Genomic DNA, 19,639 nt, shown 5'->3' with positions numbered 1-19,639 from the left:
AGCACAGAGAGTCTACAGGTCCTGGGATAGCTGCTTTCAATAGGTTTTATTGATAATTCCAATAAAAGAAAAAGGGGATTGTCCTTTACATAGAGAAGCCCATCCATCTATCTTCCTCCCCTGCATTGGTTTCACACAGGTACAGAGGGAGGGAGCCTGTTCTAAATTAAAGGGATGCTATTAGCCCTTTAGATTCACCTTTGAACAGAGAATGCTGCCTTAGGGTCAAATCCTATCCAATTTTCCAGCGCTGGTGCAGCCGTTACAATAAGGCATGCACTGCATTCCACAGTTGAGGAACAGTCACTGAGGTCTCCTCCAGGTAAGGGAACATTAGTTCCCTTTCCTCAGGGCTGCATTGCGGTTGCACCAGCACTGGAAAGTTGCATAGGATTGGACCCTTAGCCCCCAGATTCCACCCCTAGGAGTTTCAGTTCATGCTGGGGATGGTTGGGGACCTTCTCTGCTATTTTCACTGCAAGGTTTATCGTTTACCCTCCTTCCACGTCTCCACTTTTTCTTCCCCTTTCCCTCTTTCTCTCATCTTCATTTGTCTTGTATTTCCCTACCCACCTCTCTCTCAGTTGTATTTATTATTATTATAAACAGTATTTATAGACTGCTTTTCAACAAAAAAGTTCTCAAAGTAATTTACAGACAAAATCAAATAAGTAAATTGCTCCCTGCCCCAAAAGGGTTCACAATCCAAAAAAACAGAGAAGAACATCAGCAAACCACCACTAGAAAAGACACTGTGCTGGGGTGAAAAGGGACAGTTACTCTCCCCCTGCTGAATATAAGAAGACCACCCCTTGAAAAAGTGCCTCCTGTCCAGTTAGCAGGAGATAACTGGGAAGAAAGATTTCTTCTCTTCCCAGTCTTTAGTACCATCTTTCTCTGTTTCTCCTTTCTTCCACATTGTTCCCTCTTTTTCCTTCCATCTGCTCCTGCTCTTCCATCTTTTCTGCCACCCCTTCTGTTTCCTTTTCTTCTCCTTTTGAATCCCCCTGTTCTTTGTGCTTTCCCCAATTTCCAATATTCCCTGGGAGTCTTTGTTGCTCTGCCACTGAGCAGAGAACTCAGAATCTGTGCCCAGTAGTAAGCAGACTCAAGCTGCCTTTCACCCTGAGACTGCAGCTACCTCCCTCTAGCTTGCCATGGAAGGGGCTTCTCTGATTCACTTCCTTTGCAATCCACTTTCTGATTTGTTCATGGGGAATCCACGAGAAAGGAGCTAAGTAAGAGGGTAGGGAATTACTGCCACACGCCTCAAAAAACCAAATGAAAGGCAATGAACCAGACTCCTCCTCACCTCAGCTAACCTCACCCTGGCTCCTCATCTCAGTCCTTCCTCATGCAGGAAGGCAATTTTCCTATGGTGGTTCAGCATTTCTGTGCGGATTGCTGTAGTGAACATGACATCTCCTCTCCATGACACTCCCCTCTGAATACTGCAATGCTTAGGAATCATTCTGCCAAAGCTCCGTTGTACAAACCAAAGGTTGACAAATCCCTTGTAAGATTAGCTCACATCTGTTCGATAACCAAAGGCAAACCACCTGAATCACCAGTGGGAAAATCTGGTGGCTCCTTACCAAGCAATCAGAATTTGGGCTGCCTTCCTCTCCAAAAGGACATTTTAAAAAGAGCTGATCACAAGGAGTTTTTCAGCAAATTCCTGCCAGGTCAAGGAAATTACTGTTGCAAGAACAGTATTAATTTTTGAGGTTTTACTTCAACGATGCTAGGAACATTCAGATACAAACTGAATCATATTAAGTTGTAAGAAAGCATACCAACTAGAGAACTTTTACCTATAAAACAATTTATTGTCATTTCAGGTTTGCCTCTGATCACAAATATAGAATTTGACAGTTTGTCTTTTGCCTTCCCTTTCCCCCCTTATTTAATTACGTTTTTTCCTCTTTTGATTAAACAACCTGCCTACCTCTTTAATATAGAGGGCAATCACCTCTCCACTTCCTTCAAAACTGCATTTCAGCACTTCCAAGAGGCTTGCAAGTGTGAACATGTGTGTGTGAGCAAGAGACAGGAGCTGGAAGAAACAGTCGGCCACAGACATTCCCCCCCTTTATCCCTCACCCAGAATTCAAGGAGGAGGGTTGTGAGCTACCAGACAGATCCCAGTAGAGTCCTGGAATGTGGCCTATACACACATTTCTGGTGTATCTCATGTGACACTGGCACATGTATTTTTTTTTTTAAGCAACGGGGTTGTGACAAGGACTGAATCAAAGAAGTGTGCTTGGATTCTTTGTAGCATCACTCTTAGGGATCACCATAGCTATCAAGAATATTTCACATTCATTGCTCATTCTTTCAGGAGCACATATACAGGAGGGTGATGATTTCAGGTATACCTCCCTTCATTTCATACACCTGGTTTTAATTGAACACTTGGAGCTGGAATTTGTATCAAAATCAAATGATTTTTGTTAGACTTCCATATTTAACTACTAAAGCTTTAATATGAAGGATAAAGACTCAAAGCCTAAACAACTCACTTTGTTAAATGGAATTCCATATTTTCTCAATATTGAAGGAGAAATTAGTGTCATCTTATGGCGTAGGAAAGCATCACACCCTTGAGAACTGCTTGGGAAGAATCCTACCAAGGCAAAAACAAACAGAAATCTGTATGAGTCACAATAACCAAGAACATTTTAATCTTTTGCTGAATTCACAATAATATGCTTTCATTCTGATTGTATCACAATCAACAGTGCTACAAAGTTCTGGGGTTCTCAACCAAGAATATGAACCTATTAACATGGAGTTCCTTGAGCCAAGATCTCCTGAATCAGGGATCTCAGCAACAGTCTTTCCCCCAATCCCAACACACATACACATAAACCAGGTTCAGAGCTGTTGACAGCAACGGGAGATTTTTCCCCCAGAACAAACAGCAGCCAGAGGAAAGGAGGACAATATAGATCAGGACCTTGATAGGGGCAGATTAAAAAAAAAAAAACTTCTCCTTGTGCCATGGTTCCAATCTGCAAAGAGAAAATCAGATGCTGTGAAATAAAAAACAAGCATACTGGCTGTTTGACTAACAGACAACTGCTTCAGCACTTTCACAAAGGCACAGTACATCCTTTGTGATGCTTTTGTGCATGTTTGATAGTGCTGGGCTGGTGAAAGGTATATAAGTTCCAACTTCCAGACACACCTTCAGAATGAAATCAGTTTGTATGTGGGGGGACTCACAGCCCAACTTCACCTAAATCCTTAAGTGGTGATGAAGCGGTACCACTGTATGTTATATTGCATCCCACTTTTAGCTACTGGAGATCTCCTCAAGGTAAGCTCCAGCAGCCACAACAGGTCAACATGCTGACGCAAGTCCACAAAGATCCATGCAGGCCAATCATGCCCAGGAAATTGGTTTGGAAATGGTGCATGCTGGCGCTGCCAGTCTCGGCCCACTCCCAGATCTGATCCGTCCTCCCACCCGTTCTGCCCTCCCCCTGCCCTGTTCAATCCCCTCCCCCTAAGTTGGACTTACCTACTCTTGGCAGGCTTCTGTTGTTCCACTAGTGTGCACAGGAAGGCTCCAGCCTTCCTGCCAGTACACCAGGAGCTTGTGCTGTTGCAAAGTGCTTTATAGCACCTTTGAGACAGTGTATGCCGGTGAACATGTGCTCCACCAGCTAGTCCTTTGGTAAGGATAGGTCTGTTAGTGTACACAAGACCAATCATGTGTTTAAAGTAATATCTAGTATGACACTAAATCATGGTTTCAATTTTATTTTATTTTTTGCATGTACCTCCTTTTTTACAACTACCTCTGGCATCAGAAATGTCTCCTACGAATAGCAGCTGGGTATGTCTATGGGCATGAAGAGGAGAGGCTTCTGCAGTTGTTGCACCTCATCTCCCTTTCACTCTATTTCTCTCCTTTCCTGACCCGCATCTCTTTTGAACAGCTGGACCAGGGGCATAGTGGTTAGGTCAAGCAGCAGGGGCGCTCATCTCTGCTAATTGTCTCCACTGTCCCTCCCTTTCCTTCCACCCTCTGGATTGGAATAGGAAGAGGAGGCAGAGAAGGAGGAAAATGGAGGGAATAATTGTTCTGATCTAGAACACTAGAGAGTGGGGGAAGTAGAGACTGGTATATCATTGGGTAAGGGGGCAGTATTTGGCATGCCACCTCAGGAGATTTTTGGCCAGCCCTGGATCAGACCTCTGCACACCCACATCTTGCTTGTTGGTGTATCACTTCCCCAACTATCTCCACTTCTGGAACAATCAGAATACTGCTATGTAATCATGATAGTGATGGGTCAAGTACCGCCTGCCATACTATGAAGTACCACATCCCTCTACAGCTGAACAAATGTAAACAACTTTATTCAGAGAAAGGGAACAAAAGTACACCAGACCATACTTTATTTGTCTAGTAAAGCATTATGCAGCTTTAGATATTTATTTTAGAGAACAAAACCATTAAAGATTGATATCTTCAAAGGCTTGAATAAGAAAGCCTATGCCTTAGCCATACACTTCAAATGAACCCATCACATTTAAAAAAAAAATCTTCAGGTTTTTGCTGCATTAAATAAAATTTTAAATTAAAATCAATGAAGAAAGAAGAGTCTATTTAACTCTCCTTCTATATGGATTTGTAATCAGGGTTTGAACAAATGTGGTGACTGGTCATAAGTTAATTTAAATTGGAAAAGCACTGGAGTAAGGTAATGCACAGAATATTAAGCCCAGCATATCAGTTTAGAACGTATATTTACAATGACCCTGGAAAATTATGCCCTATATCATCTCAGAGGGGATACACATACAATGCTAGATACATGCTTTGAAAACCAATCTGCACTGAATATTCAAATAGGCTATACTGGCAAAGTCAAGCCTTTGCACAACCCTTTTTTGCACAAATTCCATGCACTCTAACATTTTGCAGATGGGAAAAGGAGCAGTCCTATTGCACAAATCACAGGGTGGGCCCAATGGGAATAGTCTGATGCACAGTGAGAAATCAGGGGATGGGGCCTGGTGGGTCATGCATATCTAAGAGTACAGTATAGGAAAAGTTGCTGAAATCAGAGGGGCCACAAATACATATTTAAGACTGGGTCTATTTGAAGGTTCAGTAAATCTTAGCTGTCAAAATATAAAAGGTGTGCGCAGAATCTTCAAGCAGGAGGACAGTGGATGGGCAGAGGGAAGAAGAATGTGGTTGTGCAACCTGCTCCTAATCCCTTAATTTGTTAACAGTCAACCTACAGTGGCCCAAGAAACAAGAGGAGGGAAGTTCCCAGGTTAAATCTTTCCTCCTTTCCGTAACGTTGCTAAGGGGGTGCGGGGGTAACAATTGCACTGGGCAACAAGCTTTAGGGGAGCAACAAACTGAGTTTCACGCTAGTGACCAAAATTGTTAAAACCTTGGTATGTACAAATAATATCATGTTTTATATCACTAGAAAGGTAATTTAATGCTAAAAGCAGTGAAACAAACCCCGCTGGAATATCTGTGTGCCCGTTGGACAAATAGGCGGGGTATAAATTAATAAAATAATAATAATAATCTGTATTCTATCAAAAGTTATGACCAATTAACCAGATAACATTTTAATTGTGAAAACCTTCATAAGTACAAATAATATCATCATGTTATATATCCCTGGAAAGGTAATTTAATGCTAAATGCAATGAAACCAATCACGCTGGAATATCTGTATTCTATATTTCAGATATGGCCAATTAACAAGAAAACTTTTTATTTACTTAATAAATTAAATCTGATTTTGGGCGTAATCCTAACCGGCAGTTATGCCGGTATAGGTGACACTGGAGGGTCACAAATGTGCTGTAAAGCATGTTTGCGCCTCCTTAGGCAGAAGCTGTGTCGGCGGATTCAGATGCACCGACACACGGATGGAGGCAGAAGCCTCTGCCATGGCTCCTGCGCCGCCGCTTGTGTCAGCGAGAGTGCGCCGACATAAGCGGCAAAGGTAGGCGTGGGGAGGGGCTGGAGGGGGCATTACTGGGTGGGGGAGGGTGGGGGGAGGGAGGTCCCAGGGGCGGGTGCGCGGGGAGCCAGGGGTGGGGCTGGAACCCGGCGGTTATGCTGAATCCCAACCCCCGTCCCCTTCAAGCTTCAAGCCACTCCACTCTCCTCGGACTTGCACCACCTGTGGAGGTGGCGCAGGTCCAAGGAGACCCACAGGGGTGCACATTCCTTACCAATGGGTAAGGCAAGCTCTTCCCAGCTTCCCCTTGCCCATGGCTGAGCCGCTGCTCGCTCCAATCCTGCCTTGGATGCAGCGCAAGTCTCCTGGCTTGCCTGCTCCAGCACGGGTTAGGATTGCGCCCTTTGTCTGGAAGGAGGGCTACAAAATCTTCTTTGATCCCAGGCAGCAGATGCCTTAGCTACCCTATTGCTTCAAAGTTTTCACTGGGTGGCTGGTGCTAGGCAAGCTGCTTTCTCTCATCCTCAGTCCCTGAAGATAACCTACAGATCTACTGTATTTTATAAGGTTATTGACAGGATTACTGAGATAAATAATCCTCAGTAATAATTACTGAGAATGTCTTGGACATTCTAAAATGCTATTATCAATACAAAATGTTAGCATATTTAAATGTGAAATATGATTTGGTTTTAGATATATGAAGTTCTTAAGTTTACATTTCACCTCAAAGGCAGCCTTAAGGATTCATACCTGACAAGGCCTGGGTAGCACAAAACTATTGTTTTACCATATCATCACTGGGTAATCCCCTGCAGCCATTTCAATCCTCAGTATTGAAATATGCTAAAGAAAATGGTGAATTGAGATAACAGAAGAGATGTCTCCACATCAGTGATGGGAGAACAATGAAGTGTGATCAAATTCTCTGGAGCCTCTGAGGGCTAATTACTGTGTCAAATTTTATTAAAATTCAGAGTTAATTAATTTTCAACATACTTCTTCAGTCTCTGAAATCACAAAATCAAAGGACCTCTTAAAAAATTAGAAGCAGCTCTCCAAATTCAGTTTTATGTATTGCCGCTACTGAAAAACTGTTGTGCACAATTTAGATAAATAACTGTAAGCCTCAGAACATATATTTCATTTCTCTCAGTACAATCATTACATTGTGACAAAAATCACATCATGATTTATAAGGTCTCAATTTCTCCTGCTATGTACCTTTTTAAAGTCATTTAAAGTGTATAAAACACATCCTCCAAAAGAGGCAGTAGAAAAGACAGAAATAAATTAGCACTAGAAACAAACTGAACCTCTTTAGAGTAAATCAGAATAGATTTAAAGAAGAGATGGATTGGCACATAAGACATGTCATTTCTGGGACAAGTCAGTTCCACATTTAGATCCACTATAATGAAATCAGAACGTTTCAATCCATATAATGGGAAGCACTGGGCAGTGACCAAGCACACATAGCAAAAAGCACGGAGATTGCAGCCTGAAGGTGTTGAAAAATGGTTCTGTCACTTCATAGGCAGTTGAGGCCAAGAAACAAATATGCTGCTGCACACCAAAGTAGCTGAAGCAGAAGTTCCACCAAAACCCCCATTTTAGAGAAACATGACAAGGTGTAATCTACTGAAGATTTCAGCATACTTAAATCCATCAATTCCAAAGGATAGAAATGTGTGTAGGATTAGGATGCCATTAATATACCCATTAAAATTCTGAACTCAGCCCAACTTTACAACCTAGGCATTTGGAATCAGGAACACCCACAAAGATTCTGATGCCTGTGGTGCAAAGTATGGTGGGCATGAAGCACCCCAAGTGAAGCTGCTGCAGTCAATCTGAAGGTACAGAAAGTAATTCACTAGTCAAGTTCAGATCAAAGATATGACAGATACCACCATGCTTGTCATTAGCAAATATTGTAAATTCTTTTAAAACAAATCTTTATATTTTAAGCTCTCTCTAGCCTACTGGTCTCTATTACTGTGGCTAGAGTGGCACCCTATTATTGGCTAATAGTGCAAAATCTGGCTTTGGCCCTATTAGGGAATCCATATTCCTGAACATCTTCTAATGAGGACAGTTACATGTAGCTGAATCAATTTGCCAAACTCTCTGCAGTAATTCAAACTTTCAAAATATCAGGCAATTCAAAAGAACATAAGAATAGCCCAGCTGAATCAGGTAATAGGCCCATCTAGTCCAGCTTCCTGTATCTCACAGCGGCCCATCAAAAACCTCAGAGAGCACACAAGACAACAAGACTCCTGCATCGTTGTGCCCTCTCCTGCATTCTGAGGTAGCCTAAAATCAGGAAGTTGCACGTACACAACATGGCTTGTAATCCGTGACAGACTTTTCCTCCAGAAAAGGCATCCAGGTCAGATGCCATCACCACATCCTGTGTCAAGGAGTTCCACTAATTACATGCTGAGTAAAGAAATATTTTCTTTAGTCTATCCTAACTCTCCCAACATTCCGTTTTAGCAGATGTCCCCTGATACTAGAGTTATGCGAGAGGGAAAAGAGCATCTCTCTGGGTCCCTTTGGGGAGAAGGGCGGGATAGAAATAAAGTTTTATTTTTATCATCATCATCATCTCTCTATCCATTCTAACCATCCCCTGCATAATTTTGTGTGTCTCAATCATGTCCCCCTTCAGATGCCTTTTCTATACACTGAAGAGCCCCAAACGCTGCAGCCTTTCCTCGTAAGGTAGGTGCCCCAGCCCAGGAATCATTTTAGTTGCTCTCTTTTGCACCTTTTCCATTTCCACGATATCCTTTTTGAGATGTGGTGACCAGAACTGGACACAAAACTCCAGGTGTGGCCTTACCATCCATTTGTACAACGGCATTATAATATTAGCCATTTTCTTCTCAATACCTTTTCTAATGATCCCAAGCATAGAATTAGCCTTTTTCACCACTGCCGCACATTGGGTCGACACTTTCATTGAGCTGTCCACCAGCACCCCAATAACCCTGTCCAGGTCCGTCACAGACAGCTCAAAACCCATCAGCTTGTATGTGAAGTTTTGATTTTTTTTTGCCCCAACATGCATTACTTTACACTTACTTACATTGAATTCTAAAAGGTTTGTGTGGCAAAATTCAAGCCTCTACTTCCCTCCCGCCCACAGAAACACATTGTGAGATGCTGACCTAGGTCATGCCTTATATAAAATGAGCTACAGCACAGCAAATCATGGTATAAATAAGAATAATTTAGTTATTTTAATATTTAATAAATTTTTAATAAACATCAATGAAACACAGCAGAGCAAATTTACACATCTACAGATTGGAGTGGGATTTCTCAATTATTCTTCATTGACTACATTCAATACCATATATTAAAATTTGTTAAACTGAAAATCTGTTGTACATAATTGAACTCCTCAAACAAGTATCTTGTCTAAAAACGTGCCCGGGATTACAGGATACACTGAAGGTACTGAATAGCTTTCTGTCAATAATAATTTCTTGCCCTAGCTTCTGCTTTCCCTTGTATTTTCTAGCAAATACAGTCAAATACTTTAAGAATTATGTGATATTATAGAGCAACATAACTAGTTTCAAGATTGCAATAACAGCTCACTTGAGATTTTTATTACATTTGTATCTACATAAAATTGAAAGAATTACGTAAATGAGAAAGCACCTGAAGGGCAAAATCAAACTGCTGCCTTTATTAGATGCAAGTCTAATGTCTTTCAGATAAAATATTTGTAGGTGCCATAGTCAATCAAGTTTTCAATGGATTCCAAAGATGAAAGCATTCATGCATAAAAGGCAATGTGATAATTATGATGGGCAGACAAGATAATGGAAAAAATCCTAGCCTTCTTTTAATTTTATGTATCAAGTATTGACTTGACCTAGATAACCTGCAATGCTTCACCACATTTACTGCATTATTTTAGCATTTTAATTATTTAGGAAAATTCAATTAATTCAGTAGGCATCTGGTAAGTAGAACCAACCCTTCCTGCATCTCACAGCTTTTTTTAGATGCTACAATTCTGCACAACACTTTTAATATAAATATGTAATTAAGCCTGAAATCTATTCACTCTGCAAGTTTAATAACCTTTGCTGATTATGCAAATTGTAGCTGTGAGGCTGTCGTGACATTTTCATCATTTTAAAACAGCTTGTTTTAAAATTTCCATTGTAATCTTTATGGACAGTAACTACAGCATGAAAATTACATACACCTCACTCAAAAATTCCATAAGGAAACAGATGATTGACACCCCCCCCCAATACAAAGCCAAGATTAAAGAATACAGCTAAGAGAACATCATTTTTTTTTACTTATGTATGTATGGATTACTAGAACCACCTTTGAATTCACAATTCAAACAGATAATACATAGTTCATTAAAAAATTAAGATTACTATCATTGAGTAGAATTCTGCATATTTCAAAACACATTGACAAGAGTTTGAGAGCTAACAGAAGTGGATAACACCAGCTCCAATGCACCAATTAACAAGTCACTTTTAAAATCTCAAGGGGATTCCAAAAATTGTTCTTTCGTTAAAAAAAAAGAAGCCAAGTGCATGGAAAAGGGCATTCTGAACCAGAGCCACCATATTATTAACCTTTGCTGGTTATGCAAATTGTAGATTATGCAAAGTAGAGATTGAAGGTGGGTCCAACTCCATAGAATCTCTATGGGTTGAATTACCAGGCCTGAGGAGTGATGTAATACTGGGGGTGTACTATCATCCTACAGACCAGAAATCGGAAGGGGACCTTGAAATGAGGAAACAGATCAGGGAGGTGACAAGGAGGGACAGGGTTGTAATCATGGGGGACTTCAATTATCCTCATATTGACTGGGTCAATTTGCGTTCTGGTCACAAAAAGGAGACCGGATTCTTTGACATGCTAAATGACTGTGCCTTAGAGCAGCTAGTCATGGAGCCTACCAGAGGACAGGTGACTCTGGATTTAGTATTGTGCGGTACTCAGGACTTGGTTAGAGATGCCAATGTTACTGGGCCATTGGGGAACAGTGATCATGCTGCAATCCGTTTTGACATGCACGTCGGGGGAAGAATACCAGGCAAATCTCTAACAAAAACCCTTGACTTCCAAAGAGCGGACTTCCCTCAAATGAGGAGGCTGGTTAGAAGGAGGTTGAAAGGGAAGGTAAAAAGAGTCCAATCTCTACATAGTGCATGAAGGTTGCTCAGATCAACAGTAATAGAGGCCCAGCAGAAGTGTATACCACAAAGGAAGGGCTCGACTAAGTCCAGGAGGGTGCCCGCATGGCTAACCAGCCAAGTTAGAGAGGCCGTAAAGGGCAAGGAAGCTTCCTTCCGTTAATGGAAGTCTTGCCCTAATGAGGAGAATAAAAAGGAACATAAACTGTGGCAAAAGAAATGTAAGAAGGTGATATGGGAGGCCAAGAGAGACTATGCAGAACACATGGCCAGCAACATTAAGGGGAATAATAAAAGCTTCTTCAAATATGTTAGAAGCAGGAAACACGCCAGAGAAGCGGTTGGCCCTCTGGATGGTGAGGGAGGGAAAGGGGAGATAAAAGGAGACTTAGAGATGGCAGAGAAATTGAATGAGTTCTTTGCATGTGTCTTCACGGCAGAAGACCTCGGGCAGATACCACTGCCCAAACAGCCCCTCCTGACCAAGTCAGATAGAGGTTAAAAGAGAAGATGTTTCAGACCTCATTGATAAATTAAAGATCAATAAGTCACCAGGCCCGGATGGCATCCAGCCAAGAGTTATTAAGGAATTGAAGAATGAAGTTGCTGATCTCTTGACTAAAATATGCAACTTGTCCCTCAAAAAGGCCACGGTGCCAGAGGATTAGAGGATAACAAATGTCACGCCGATCTTTAAAAAGGGAAAGAGGGGGGACCCGGGAAACTATAGGTCGGTCAGCCTAACATCCATACCGGGTAAGATGGTGGAATGCCTCATCAAAGATAGGATCTCAAAACACAAAGACGAACAGGCCTTGCTGAGGGAGAGTCAGCATTCCTTCTATAAGGGTAAGTCTTGCCTCACAAACCTCTTAGAATTCTTTGAAAAGGTCAACAGGCATGTGGATGCGGGAGAAACCATGGACATTATATATCTGGACTTTCAGAAGGCATTCGACACAGTCCCTCACCAAAGGCTACAGAAAAAACTCCACAGTCAGGGAATTAGAGAGCAGCTCCTCTCCTGGACTGAGACCTGGTTGAAGACCAGGAAACAGAGAGTGGGTGTCAATGGGCAATTTTCACAATGGAGAGAGGTGAAAAGTGGTGTGCCCCAAGGATCTGTCCTGGGACCGGTGCTTTTCAACCTCTTCATAAATGACCTGGAGACAGGGTTGAGCAGTGAAGTGGCAAAGTTTGCAGACGACACCAAACTTTTCCGAGTGGTAAAGACCAGAAGTGATTGTGAGGAGCTCCAGAAGGATCTCTCCAAACCGGCAGAATGGGCAGTAAAATGGTAGATGCGTTTCAATGTAAGTAAGTGTAAAGTCATGCACATTGGGGCAAAAAATCAAAACTTTAGATATAGGCTGATGGGTTCTGAGCTGTCTGTGACAGATCAGGAGAGAGATCTTGGGGTGGTGGTGGACAAGTCGATGAAAGTGTTGACCCAATGTGCGGCGGCAGTAAAGAAGGCCAATTCTATGCTTGGGATCATTAGAAAAGGTATTGAGAACAAAACGGCTAGTATTATAATGCCGTTGTACAAATCGATGGTAGGGCCACACCTGGAGTATTGTGTCCAGTTCTGGTCACCACATCTCAAAAAGGACATAGTGGAAATGGAAAAGGTACAAAATAGAGCGACTAAGATGATTACTGGGCTGGGGCACCTTCCTTATGAGGAAAGGCTATGGTGTTTGGGCCTCTTCAGCCTAAAAAAGAGTCGCCTGAGGGGGGACATGATTGAGACATACAAAATTATGCATGGGAAGGATAAAGTGGATAGAGAGATGCTCTTTACACTCTCAAGAAGGCCAATTCTATGCTTGGGATCATTAGAAAAGGTATTGAGAACAAAACGGCTAATATTATAATGCCGTTGTACAAATCTATGGTAAGGCCACACCTGGAGTATTGTGTTCAGTTCTGGTCGCCGCATCTCAAAAAAGACATAATGGAAATGGAAAAGGTGCAAAAGAGAGCGACTAAGATGATTACGGGGCAGGGGCACCTTCCTTATGAGGAAAGGCTATGGCATTTGGGCCTCTTCAGCCTAGAAAAGAGGCACCTGAGGGGGGACATGATTGAGACATACAAAATTATGCAGGGGATGGACAGAGTAGATAGAGAGATTCTTTTTACACTCTCACATAACACCACAACCAGGGGACATCCGCCAAAATTGAGTGTTGGGAGAATTAGAACAGACAAAAGAAAATATTTATTTACTCAGCGTGCGGTTGGTCTGTGGAACTCCTTGCCACAGGATGTGGTGATGGCATCTGACCTGGGCACCTTTAAAAGGGGATTGGACAAGTTTCTGGAGGAAAAATCCATTACGGGTTACAAGCCATGATGTGCATGTACAACCTCCTGATTTTAGAAATGGGCTATGTCAGAATGCCAATGCAAGGGAGGGCACCAGGATGCAGGTCTCTTGTTATCTGGGGTGCTCCCTGGGGCATTTGGTGGGCCGCTGTGAGATACAGGAAGCTGGACTAGATGGGCCTATGGCCTGATCCAGTGGGGCTGTTCTTATGTTCTTAAATTCAAAGCTTCCATAATGGTGCTATTGGTGTACCCTCTTCAGCTCTTAAATGCAAGTGTTCATTTTGGTGTTCACGGTTGGATTAACAGAAAGAATACTGCTGTTAACTGGACAGTCATTTTTACTGTAACTTTCAGGAAACAACATCTATTGCTTTAAAATATTTCTACTCGGGTCAAGAGACACATGGAGCAGAGATTCAGAAATGTTCAGCAGCCAAGGTCACATCACTCAGAGTGTAATCCTATGCACTCGTTCCGCCAGCGCTGTGGCTGCTGCGCTTGCAGAAGGTGTCACAAATGTGCCATATGGCACGTCAAGACAACGCATGAGTAAGCAGCACCGGTGGAGCACCCTGAGCAACCCTGCCAGTACAAGCAAGCAAGGTACCAAGTGGGAAGGGGCATGGGGGGGTGTGTGTTTCAGGGCAGGGGAGGGTAGAATGGGGAAGATCAGGTGCAGCAGGAGGCAGGACCAGCAAAGGCCTCCTCCTCCATATCCTAACCCCCTTCCCAGGCCAGGCAGCCCTACTCAAGACTGATTGGACTTCTGCCAACTAAATAGCTGGTGGAGATCCTAGTAGCCCCATAGGGCTGGTTGGGGTGTTATTCAGAGTAATAAGAAAAATATTCCCTTACTCTAAGGAGACCTCCTGCCGGCTCCCAACTAGCGCTGGATTCAGCACAGGCCAGGCAGCCTGGCTGCAACAGTGCTAGTTAAGACTGGGCTGCTCATTTTGCAAGTCAGTCATATAAAATAATTTACGCACGCACATAATTCTAAGAACATTCACAATAAGAGAAAAATATTAGCAAAATATTTGGAATATTTGCAGCTGCAGGGCTGCTTGCTCGCTCTCACTCTCTCAGCTAAACTCTCAGCAAGAGTAATTCAGCTCAGCAGTCGCTTCATCCATCAGGAAGAGAAAGGTACTTGGTGGCAGAAGGTGGTGAGGGCCACGCTTAATTATAATACTACTGGACTCTGCCAGTCAGTCAAAATGGATTGGTAGATCAAATATTCCACTTTGGAGATAAATCACCTCTGAAAGGTTGGGAGAATTTTCAGCAGGGAAATAGCACAAGGAGAAAGCATTTAACCTCCCTCCCCACTTGTCACAGTCCCACCAGAGACTCTCTCTAGAAGTGGGAAGGAGGTAACGAGGCCCCTTACATACAGAGTGCACATCTATTTGCACATCAGGCTTGACCCCAAAGACTTCTTCCCATTTAACCATCTCTATTCTTATTCTTTAAGACATTTCTCTGATGAAAGTGTTTGAGACAAAGGATTCAGAATATTGGTTAACTGGAAAGGCAAGGTATAAATTCTTAAACTAAAATATATGGAAGGAGTTTTCTGGCAATAGCCTTACCTTGAGCTAGTCGTTCAAGTCGCTTTCCATGTTCTGGAGGGATAGCATACCTAAAGTGTACAGAAAGAAAAAAATATAGAAGAATATCTCGCCACTAGTTATACCTTAAAAGTTGATTTTTTAAAAATGTGTGTCCTGTTTTGCTTTTCATTGATAAGTTATTCTATACAAAACATGTAAATATTTTCCACACATATACTGTTTTAAGACAGTAACTTTGCAATGTATGCAGACAGTGTTACTGTTTACAAAACATATTGTATTACAGGCCATATATATGTATTGTATTATATTGTATTATAGTCCAGCCAAAGCTAAAGACTTAAATGCCCCAAGGATTTCAATGAGAAAATTACATATACTGCTCTATCAGCAGTATCAAAAGCCATTGAGAGGGCCAGCAGATCTAAAAAGGACACACTCCACAGCAAAGGGATCCAGGAATAGCATTCAGAAATACGTGATGTTAAGCCATTACCATCTTGACCAAGAATGGCAACAGTTATGTAGGCTGTTAATTGTTCAAAATGGATTCAGAATTTAACCATGGTCTCTCCACAGCTTCCTTTAACACAGCTGGTGCTTCACCCCTTCTTCTGAAAGCATTTCAGTCTTCACCACCCAGTCAATAAGTCCTTCTTTGGCTGTTTTAATCAGCCAAGAAAAGAGTGAAAAGATGACTGGTCAGTCTTATGCTTCCAAGTAGTCTGCCCATGTCCTCAGGCTGAACCGGTTGAAATGTATTCATAAGAGAGCAAGCAGAAGCTAAAGCCAAATCCACAGTATCCATCCTTAAAGGGGGTGGATGAGTCGGAACAGATGCAAGTGAGTTTGCTGGCAAAGTGAGGTGGTTTATTTGTGGTTTATTTCAGTTTAGACTTGGAGAGCAATCCTGGCCTCATAAGCTACCTTTTGTTTTTCTCAGAATTGTTTAAGATTACGTATAGCCACTGACAGGAGAGATGACAAGTGTCAGTTGGTAGATAATACATAATGAGTACTAAAATATCACCAGTGAAAATGTCACTCTTTTCTTGTTTGGTATTATTTGAATTGCTTTTAGTTTTAAATGCTAAGTACTTGTTGAGTGCTAAGCACATCAATAATAATGTTGACACTTAGAATATTTTCCCTGCTATAAAAACCAACAGGATGGAGTTCAGATTTACATTTTCTTCTTTTCCCCTTCTGAATTTGTGCCCTAATACAAATAGCTCTTTTACCTGAGTATTGTTTTGTTCATAAATCAGCATATAGTTTGAAAAAAACAATGCTATTACCAAACAGAAAACAAATGATCATTTATAACTGTGAAAAACAAAGTCTTTTGTTTTTTCTCAAATCATACAGTATAACTGAATAACTACTGAATCCAATAACATAACCGCAAAGCTGCCTACTAAAATAGATATCTATTGTTGGTGCACAGAGAAGGGCGACAGGCTCCTGCCCACCTACTAGATCCCAACCAGTCCAAAAGAGAGGATGTGAATGGAAGGCTGGTGAGAATCCACCCACCTAGACTGCCTCCTCATGGTCTTTCTTCATTTCCTCCAATAGGCCTCAGAGCAGAGGTGGGGGGGCGTTTACAGCACCTTCCTCCTCCACCTTAGGGCTTCTACAAGCCTCACAAGTGTTCTGGAGCTTTCATATAGGCTAACCTCAAGAACTCAGTCAGCTGTTTTTCATCCCAGGGACTCTTTATATTCCCATCTTGGCTGGTCCCAACCCCCTTCCTGGTTCCACCCACTCAGCCTGGTAGTCTTCTGCGTCTTAAGCCTCCTCTCCTAAAGGCAGGAAAACTCCTGCAGACATTTGACACACCTTGCTGTTCCTTGGCCATTCCGGAGCACACGGGCACACTCAACCTGGAAGGCTGACAGCTTGCACCCTATCCCACTGACACACTTCCAGCATCCCCCAGCCTGCAGCTGGCCTTATGCCCATCAGGCAAATTGCTCTCTGGGTCAGGTAGATCTGGCCCAAACACCCAGACTATATTAACAAAAGAAGATCTTGAAGCCAATGAGGAAGCAACCTGAACCAAAATTCTTCAAGGAGATGCCTGTCATCTGTTCTGCTAACAGCAATGCTAAAGTAGCCACTATCTTCCTAAAAATGATTCTTTGTTTGCTAGACATTCAGTTCAGTTTTATTACGGTCACCAACCAGCATAAAAATAACAATACACTCATAGTATACAACTAAACATACATATGACCCATCACAGCATCCTAAGATAGGCACAACAACATAAAATACTAACAATTAATAGACCTAAGTCTAGATAAGACTAAGTTTGGTCTAGTTATTGTGGATTGAATGGAGTACAGTAGCTGAGGAAGGTACTTCTGAAAGTCTTCTAGTTCATATTGAATTAAAAACTTATCCAGAATATAAATACTCCTCTATGAGCAACCTGGAAGTCCACAATCCATTCCTCCTGATGCTAACTGCAGTGGCTAAAAATGTAGCCACTATATTGGAATAAGGGGAATAAGGTCTTCTCCGGGAGCCTTTCCATCCTTCAACTGAGCGACCAAACTATGTATCTCTGATATGGCGACTGGAGGCCAAGGAGCAGTCTCCTCCAGATCACTTAGAGTCTCACTAGGGACAAAGTCTGGGTCATTATATAATTCACGGAAGTGCTTCTCCCAGCTACCTGGCTGTATATAGCAATCGGATAAAGTTGGCCCATAATTAGGTGCGTTCTTATCAATCTCCAAAACCAAACCAAATCCTTGGCTCTGGCGGCCTGTATCAATCCTGCCTACTCATTTCTCACAGCCACTTTCTTTCTGTAGGTCACCGGCCTTTTATATTGTTTAAGCCACAGAAGATTCTGAGCAGCACCCAATCCCCCCTCAGATTTAAAAGTTTGATAGGTGTTGTGTAACGCCTTTTTGGCAGTTATAAATTCCTTATCAAACCACTGTTTAGAGGGACGGTCACTCTGATAGCAATGAGGCAGGTCAGATGTTCTACCAGGGAGCACCTGCTTCAACTTATGCACTAGTTCATGATACGTGTCCACAACCTTAGTAGTGCTATCACTATTACATAACAACACCTGGATGTGCTAGACATTCCTGTTGGCATGGTTCAAATCTGGCAGACTCACAGGGAATAGGGAATTGATTGATATAATCCTGGAATTGATTGATATCATCCTGGAATTGATTGATATAGTCCTATAGAGATTTGATGGTATAACAGCCATTACTATGACTATTGGGTGGCACTATTATGCATTATTATGCCATTGGGAAGCACTTCAAGTAGCTATTCCAAAGGTCTAGTTCTTACAAAATCCTGTAACACTTCAGACTGCAGGTGGGGGCTCACATACATGAACTTTCCTTCATAAAAATTTCCCTCTTCATAAAGATGTCGGGGAGATGTTTACATAGCCTAGCGTTGGCCTTGAATAAATACTAAATATGAATTGGTAGAATGTATGTCCAAACGATTTTTAAAAGAGTTTCTTAAAAAAAGATTTTTTTTTGTTAAGGTTGTCTTGAGATTAATCGAAAACCATACTCGACCATGAGCTGAAGCAGCAACTCTTAGTCAGGAAAGAAGTGCAGACTAAAAGTGTTGTCCTTCAAAGGGAGAAATAACTAATGGACTTTTAGAAAGACTCAAAAGGAAACATTACTCTATCTCCCTAGCTTAGTGCAAAATATATAACACTGCAGCCCCATATCAAATTCTTTATATACGTATCCATAAACGGTTAAGTGGAAAACGAACTATCTGATCTGACAGTATTCCAAGTTCATTGGTGAATCACTTTTTACAATATACAGGCATCCCTGTATCCACGGATCCGTATTTGCAGATTATCTTATCCACAGTTATCTGCCCCTGCACACCCATTACTTATCTGTAAAAGGTGACCTTATATTTACTGTGGTATCAAGCACTCATCTGTCTTCTGTTGCAGCTTGTTATAGAACACTAGAGAGGAACATGAGAACCAGTCATCCAGAATGCTGGAAGCTTCCTGCTAGCATTCTGGTCACTTCCCTCCTCCAGCATTCCAGATGGTTGCTTCTCGCATTTCTCTCTAACCTTCTACAGCTGGGGTGCCCAAACCCTGGCCCGGGGGCCACTTGCAGCCCTCAGGGACTCCCAGTCCGGCCAGCGAGGAGCCCCCAGTCTCCAATGAGTCTCTGGCCCTCTGGAGACTTGCTGGAGCCCATGCTGGCCCAATGCAACTGCTCTCAGCGTGAGGGCAACTGTTTGATCTCTCATGTGAGCTGTGGGACAAGGGCTCCCTCCACTGTTTGCTGTTTCACATCTGTGTTGCAGCAGCGGCAGCAAAGGAAAGGTCAGCCATGCTTGTGCAAGGCCTTTTATAGACCCTGAGCTATTGCAAGACCTTCATTCACTTATATAAGTTCCATCTCTATTCATTTATGTAAATTTATGAAAATTTTAGATGTAAATTAATTCTTTTTTTCCTGGCCACCGACACAGTGACAGAGAGATGATGTGGCCCTCCTGCCAAAATGTTTGGACACCCCTGTTCTACAGCAACATAATTTATAAGTTACTGAGAGTC

At 42.2% G+C, this 19,639-nt stretch overlaps 1 protein-coding gene across 4 annotated transcripts in view; it reads right to left on the bottom strand.

Moving 5' to 3' along the window:
* Positions 1–19,639, bottom strand: part of KDM4C (lysine demethylase 4C) — a 269,343-nt gene that overhangs the window by 200,468 nt on the left and 49,236 nt on the right. For all 4 annotated transcript variants that reach the window (XM_066613903.1, XM_066613905.1, XM_066613906.1 and 1 more), the window contains exons 7-8: positions 15,070–15,119; positions 2,526–2,629 (exon numbers count right to left, since the gene is read on the bottom strand). In XM_066613903.1, coding sequence (XP_066470000.1) covers positions 2,526–2,629; positions 15,070–15,119 — 154 coding nt within the window. The remainder of the gene's footprint in view (positions 1–2,525; positions 2,630–15,069; positions 15,120–19,639) is intronic.

This window comes from Tiliqua scincoides, chromosome 2 (assembly GCF_035046505.1).
Source record: "Tiliqua scincoides isolate rTilSci1 chromosome 2, rTilSci1.hap2, whole genome shotgun sequence".
Classification (NCBI taxonomy): domain Eukaryota; kingdom Metazoa; phylum Chordata; class Lepidosauria; order Squamata; family Scincidae; genus Tiliqua; species Tiliqua scincoides.
The sequence above is the reverse complement of the archived record's forward strand: the minus strand, read 5'-3'. Positions and strand labels throughout refer to the sequence as shown.